General features: G+C 55.7%; 2 protein-coding genes across 2 annotated transcripts in view; one reads left to right on the top strand and one right to left on the bottom strand.

Moving 5' to 3' along the window:
• The window catches only part of BIK (BCL2-interacting killer (apoptosis-inducing)), a 13,462-nt gene extending 8,516 nt beyond the window's left edge, over positions 1 to 4,946 (top strand). Inside the window, exons 3-4 of the mRNA XM_011984003.1 lie at positions 3,766 to 3,895; positions 4,462 to 4,946. Of these exons, the coding sequence (XP_011839393.1) occupies positions 3,766 to 3,895; positions 4,462 to 4,542 (211 nt within the window). The 3' untranslated portion in view covers positions 4,543 to 4,946. The remainder of the gene's footprint in view (positions 1 to 3,765; positions 3,896 to 4,461) is intronic.
• Positions 4,947 to 5,694: 748 nt separating this feature from the next.
• The window catches only part of MCAT (malonyl CoA:ACP acyltransferase (mitochondrial)), a 32,474-nt gene continuing 31,210 nt past the window's right edge, over positions 5,695 to 6,958 (bottom strand). Inside the window, exon 4 of the mRNA XM_011984060.1 lies at positions 5,695 to 6,298. Coding sequence (XP_011839450.1) covers positions 5,855 to 6,298 — 444 coding nt within the window. The 3' untranslated portion in view covers positions 5,695 to 5,854. The remainder of the gene's footprint in view (positions 6,299 to 6,958) is intronic.

Raw genomic sequence — 6,958 nt, forward strand, 5'->3', positions numbered from 1 at the left:
CTAGTCGGGAGGCTGAGGCAGGAGAATATCTTGAACCCAGGAGGCAGAGGTTGCAGTGACCCAAGATTGCACCAATGTACTCCAGCCTGGGCAACAGAGTGAGACCCCATCTCAAAAAAAGAAAAGCTGCTCTATAGGCAGAGCAGGTGCATGTGCTGCTCGACTGAATATGCTTATAGTTGTTTATTGATTATATGCTAAACAAGGGGTGGATTATTCAGGAGTTTCCGGGTAAGGGGTGGGCAGTTCCCGGAACTGAGGATTCCTCCTCCCTTTAGACCATAGAGGGCAACTTCCTGACGTCGCCGTGGCATTTGTAAACTCGTGGCACTGGTGGGAGTGACTCCTAGCATGCTAATATAGTTGGTGCACAGTGAATAGCGAGGATGACTGGAGGTCACTTTTGTGGCCATCTTGGCTTTGGTGGACTTTGGCTGGCGTCTTTGCTGAATCCTGTTTCATCAGCAGGGTCTTTGTAACCTGTATCTTATGCTGACTTCCTATCTCATCCTGTGACTATGACTTAGAATTCCTAGCCTCCTGGGAATGCAACCCAGTAGGTCTCAGCCTTTTGTTACCCAGCCACTATTCAAGATGGAGTTGCTCTGGTTCAGTTGCCTCTGACGGCTCTCATTTTAGAAAACCAGAACTGGGCTGGGCGCTATGGCTGATGCCTGTAATCCCAGCACTTTGGGAGGCTGAGGTGGCTGGATCACCTGAGGTTGGGAGTTCGAGACCAGCCTGGCCAAGATGGTGAAACCCCATCTCTACTAAAAATACAAAAATTACCCAGGTATGGGGGTCGGGGAGGGGGGCGGGCGCCAATAGTCCCAGCTACTTAGGAGGCTGAGGCAGGAAAGTCACTTGAACCCGGGAGGCGGAGGTTGTACTGAGCCCTGAGACTGCACCACCGCACTCCAGCCTGGGCAACAGAGTGAGACTCCATCTCACAAAGAGAGAAGGAGAAAAGAAAGAGAAAGAGAAAGAAAACCAGAACCTATGGAAGAGGCTGAGGAGGCCACGCAGTTCCTGGCCCCAGCTTCAAAGAATTACTGAGGCATGAAGGGATCTTCCTAGGACTGACAAGGCCCCTGGAGGCAAAAGGATTTGCCTGGGGTTTCAGGGGCCAAGGTCCAGTAGGACCTGACCCTTGCACTCTGCCAGCTGCTCCCAGCTATGTCCAGGCACACCCGGCCTTCCCAGCGGCAGGAAGGACACGCACTTCTTTTCTTTTTTTGAGACGGAGTCTCTGTCACCCAGGCTGGAGTACAGCGGCATGATCTCTGCTCGCCACAAGCTCTGCCTCTCTGGTTCACGCCATTCTCCTGCCTCAGCCTGCTGAGTAGCCAGGACTACAGGTGCCCACCACTACATCCAGCTAATTTTTTGTACTTTTAGTAGAGATGGGGTTTCATCATGTTAGCCAGATGGTCTCGATCTCCTGACCTCGTGATCTGCCTGCCTCGGCCTCCCAAAAGGTGCTGGGATTACAGGCGTGAGCCACCACACCCGGCCGCCCGGCTAATTTTTATTTGATATTTTTAGTAGAGACGGGATTTCACCATGTTGGCCAGGCTGGTCTTGAACTCCTGACCTCAGGCAATCCACTCACCTTGGCCCCACAAAGTGTTGGGATTACAGGCGTGAGCTACCACGCCCGGCCAAGACTGGCACTTTCATTCTTCCCCTGGTACAGATGAGGGATGTGAAGGCCCAGGAGCAGCTGACCTCAGTAGTTTCTACCCTGAGCCTGGAAGAGAATGATCAGGCCTGACCTGAGCTGTTGCTTTCTGCTGGGGAATCCTGGCTCTGATGTGGCGCTTCCCACAGGCCAGGGACCAGCTCCAGGTTCCACAGGATTCTTTTCTGCTGTCAGCCTCAGGATTTTTAGTCATTAAGGTCCTGGACACAGGGATTGGGCTGGCTGGGATTTTAGAACTGGAGGGACTTGTCCATTAATGGACAAGGATGGATGGACAGTGTTTTCCATCCTGGGGCAGTGTTTGCCTGAGGTTCCCCAGGGTGACAGGAGGTAGGACCACAGCCCCCAACCCTGATTGCCAGCCCACCCCTGTACACCTCCCACCCGCATCCCCTTCAAGTAGGGAGCGTAGGCCCAGGGCATTAGCAGGTCAGGTGGGTGGGGCCAGGGCCCTGGCCCGGCCTCAGCTCAGGGCCCTAGGAGTCCCACCTCCCTGGGAATTCCCCCGCTGTAGTCACTGGGATGGAATGCACACAGGTCCCTGGTGGAGGTCCAGACCAGCAAGCTGGGAGGGTGGGGAGTGTCTCAGTCTTTGTGTGGGAGTGGATGTGGATGGGGTGTGGGATCAAGGATGTGGCTTAGTGGCGGGGGGGGGCCACCAGGGGCTTCTTAGTCCCCCCATTCTGAGAGTGGTGGTGCCAACAGGGCTGGTTTCAGGATTGGGAACCAGGACACAGGTCTTAGAGCCCCCTCACCTCCCACAAAGGAAGGTAAGCTGCAACCCCTGTGGGAAGCCAGCCTCAGCCATCCAGGGCGCTCAGCACTCCCCAGACCTGCCTGTTCCCCTTGTCCACCGTTTCCACCAAAGCCCACAGGTGGGCCTGCCCCAGGATTCTTCAGGGAAGTTCAGAGACCGAGCTCTGGATGTTCAGGCATCCCTGGGTGCACGGGCAGGCTGCCTCAGGAGACTCACCTGCTGCTGACGCTAGTGGGCAGTCACGGGCACAAGAGGGCCTGGGACTCACCACGCAGGCAGTGCTGCTCCCTGGTGTCTCTGGCACCTCTGGGGCCACCCACGGATGGGACCTCGCGGGTATCTCTGAATCCAAGTGGGAGCTGGAGGAGGGATGCAGGGAGGCCCGCTCAATGCCTGCCCTGAATCTGACACCATCTTTTATCCTCTGGGCCACTCCCAGCCACACACATTCCATTGGCTGGGTGGGTCCAGGTACATGTGGCTTCCACAGCACAGCCACACCCTGACTCCTATGTGTGCTCCCTGCAGTGACATGTTGGCCCTGCGGCTGGCCTGCATCGGGGACGAGATGGATGTGAGCCTCAGGGCCCCGCGCCTGGCCCAGCTCTCTGAGGTGGCCATGCACAGGTAACCGGCCTGTGCCCTGCCCAGGCCTCTATACCTGGGGAGGGGCCCTGGGCGGTGGGTAAAGGCCCTGAGTGCAGCATAAGGCTGGGCCCTGAGGAAGCCCTGTGGGGAATGTGTCCTGACACTCTGGGGCTGTACTGAAACCCTTTGCTGCTTCCCGCACCTCCCTGGGAGCCCCCAGCTCCTGGCACTGGCCCCCTGCCACCTGTCCCTGGCATTCCTGGACAACAGACAAAGCAGAGCCCAGGGCCCTTCTCTCGCCATCCTCATCAAGCCCAGATGGTACATTTCCACCATGGTCTTTAAAGGAGGTGCTACGTGAGCTCGGATCCTAGACCCTGAGGGCTGGGCCTCTCAGCTAGTCTCCGGTGGGGGAACAGAGTGGGCAGTGGCTTGCCAGGGCCCTGTAGAATGGGGGTTTATTTTCTATGTGGCCAGCTCCGGAAGACAGGGCCACTGGCAGGCGGCTGGCTGGGGAAGGAAGCAGGAAATCAGAATGAATTTCACCACAAACAGGCCCCTGCAGGTGAAGGTGCCCATGGAAAGGGCCCCGGGTGGCTGTGGGGTGGGAGGGCACAGGCCCCTGCTCCCCACAGCTGTGATGGTGTCATCTAAGTACAGGCTGTCCCTACCTGTTCCTGCAGTAATGGCTTTGTCCCCCCATCCTCTTTGTCTGTAGCCTGGGTCTGGCTTTCATCTACGACCAGACGGACGACATCAGGGATGTTCTTAGAAGTTTCCTGGATGGTTTCACCACCCTTAGGGAGAACATAATGAGGTTCTGGAGATCCCCGAATCCCAGGTCCTGGGTAAGAGCCTTAGACATTCCTGACCCTGATTTGCTCTGCGGCCAGTGGGGGCTGTCAGAGCTGCTCCTCAGGGCGCCACAGTCCCCATCACTCCCTGTCATCTGCTGTGTCATCGTTGTCCACATCCGCTTGGTCCCATAGGCTTCTGAGTTTGGGATTCCTGGTTATTAGTGCACAAACCAGTGCGTGGTCCTGGGTCTCCCTCTGGCCCGAGAGCCTTCACCTGGCAGACAGGATTCTCGTCTCCTCGCCAGGGCAGAGGCCTCCCTGAGCAGCCGTCCTGGCAGCCTGGTGCCACTCTGCACTGCCCACCACCAGGGCAGCTGACCGCCCTGACCTGTGTCCACCCTTTGCCTGTGTCCCACAGACTGGCAGCCGCTGGCCTCTTTGGCCATGTCCTCAGGGCCACTTTCCCCCTCTCCTGAACTCCTTCCTTCTCTGGTTCCCTCGAGCTGCTTCCCAGTCCCCACCTCCCTGGGCTTCCCCTTGGAACTCTGCTGTCACCCCTGTCTGGCTTCATTGCTGGGGCCTGCTCCGAGCCTGACTCCTCTGTTTTGCTCCCGCAGGTGTCCCGTGAACAGGTGCTGCTGCTGCTGGCACTGCTGCTGGCGCTGCTCAGCGGGGGCCTGCACCTGCTGCTCAAGTGAGGCCCCAGTGGCTCAGGGCGGGGCTGGCCCCACCCCTGTGACCACTGCCCTGGAGGTGGCGGCCTGCTGCTGTTGTCTTTTTAACTGTTTTCTCATGATGCCTTTTTATATTTAAACTCTGAGATAGTGCTGGAACACTGCTGAGGTTTTATACTCAGGTTTTTTGTGTTTTTTTAAATTCCAGTTTTCGTTTTTTCTGAGATGAATTCCTATGGCTCCGAACTTGTTGCCGGTTAACTGTGGCTTGTGCCCAGGAAGAGCCATTCACTCCTGCCCCCGCCCACACGGCAGGTAGCAGGGGGAGTGCTGGCCACACCCCTGTGTGATGTGTGATGCCCTTGGCAAAGAATCTACTGGAATAGATTCCAAGGAGCAGGAGTGCTCAATAAAATGTTGGTTTCCAACAGACTCTGGTCCTCTCTGGGGGTTGGCAGTACCTGCACAGGCTTCCTCTTGCCCCAGGGAGGCGCACCGTGTTGGTGGGGAGGGCAGGGCCTGTGTGTTCCTAATCAGATCCTTCCCTGCAGCCGGGGACCACAAATGCCGTCTTGGTTTGGCCCGACGGTTTGCCTTCTCCCTTGTCCTGGTCTGTGGTGTAAAATCCACTGTTGGGGCTTATTTCCTTTGGGCTTTCAGTTCCTGTTTAGGGGATGCCTGTCTCTCCCTGCACAGACTTCCCGCCAGAAGGACGCAGCCGTGGCTGTTCTACCAGAACAGAGCCCCTCACTCTCTGGCACACAGTAGGCACTCAATACATATGTCTTGGGTATGTCAACAAATGTGGGACTCTGTTTCCCAGCTGTCAAGTGAGGGGGTGAACAAAACTGACAAGGCCAATTGGGTTCTACAACCTTTCAGATTTGTGACCAAGGAGCCCTGGGGGGCAGGCTGGCGGTGGAGGAGGGGCTCTCCTAGCACTGGCCCAACTTGAGGCCACACCAGCATGTCCCCAGCATCCACAGAGCAGTGCAGCCTGCAGCAGCCAGCACGCCCCTTCCCACTGAGAGGGCACACCCGCCCATGGTGCAGGGCTGGCAGAGGCGGGGCCAGGCTTCCAGCTTCCCCACACACCAGCCTCGTGGCATCATCCTTCCCAGCATCCAAACGTTTTTCCAAGGGGGGAGAAATGGACTGGGTCATGTAAAGAAATACTCATTTTTAGGGCTTTTTATGTGGCCTTCAAAGCACGTTGCAAATAAATCCCTTTCACTCCTCAGAGGAGGAGCCATTAGGAAGGGAGGGTGTGGCAGGCGCAGCCTACAGCCTCTCCTCAGGAGGGCAGAGGGCGTTATCCCATTTGAGCCCCTTGCAGTCATCTCGGGGGCTTCTCAGGGTCCAGGTCCACAGGTTCGAGGGTCTGCAGCACATTCACGGCGCTGTAGGACTTCCAGGCCTGCATGTTACAGCTCTTCAGGATGGCTCCCAGCTGCCTGCCGGGGCCCACTTCAAAAGTTTGGGGAAACTCTCTGCCCTTTTTCCTTTCATATATGGCATGCATCGTCTGCTCCCACTTCACCGGGGAGACCACCTGCTGAGCCAGCAGCTTCTGGATGTGGCTGGGATGCATGTATCTATGCCCGTGGACATTGGAGTAGACAGAAACCAGAGGCTTCTTAATGTCAATTGCCTTTAAAACTTGCGTCAGGGGCTCCACAGCTGGCTCCATGAGGCGGGTGTGGAATGCACCACTAACCGGTAACATCCTGGCGCGTCTGAAATGAAACTTAGAGGAATTCTTCTGGAGAAACTGTAGAGCCTGGGGAAGGAAGGAAGTTTCAGCCGGGCAATGTCCCAGAAATCCGCCTTTAGGGATCTGACCATTCACACGGCCAAACTGGGAGGGTGACCACAAAGAGACCCACAGCTGTTAGATGTGGACATATGACCTGTCTGTCCCAGCACCATCCCCAGGCAATTCACTTAACATCCTGGAATCTCTTCTGTCTCATCCCTCAAATAAGCACAATTCCATCTACTTCACAACGCTGCCAGGAAGAGCAAACCCTACAAGGCACGCAACAGTGTCTGGTAAAGGAAAAAGCACTATCTAAGAAGTGTTAGTTCTCAGAATTCTATCACTCCTTTCATAATTTTTGACCAGTCTGTTTGCTTTTTATTCCATCATCTTCAAAATAAAAATTCAGAACTAAAATTCAAGCCCCATTTCACAAAGCAGGATCTGGGATATTGTCACCTTCATGTGGGGTTTCTCTGGAGGAGAAAAGAGCTCTCTTGATGCCAAAAACCTCCCCTGGAGGCATCTGAGCTTAGAAGGGGACTCGGGCGAGCCAATAGCTCCAAACCCTTGCAACAGTTAGCAAGCAACAGAACTTGCAAAGGTCTTTAAAATAGCAGATATTCTTTTAATTTTTATTTTTTATTTTTTTTGAGACAGAGTCTCACTCTGTCGCCCAGG

Source organism: Mandrillus leucophaeus, unplaced genomic scaffold (genome assembly GCF_000951045.1).
Source record: "Mandrillus leucophaeus isolate KB7577 unplaced genomic scaffold, Mleu.le_1.0 Scaffold26, whole genome shotgun sequence".
Taxonomy (NCBI): Eukaryota; Metazoa; Chordata; class Mammalia; order Primates; family Cercopithecidae; genus Mandrillus; species Mandrillus leucophaeus.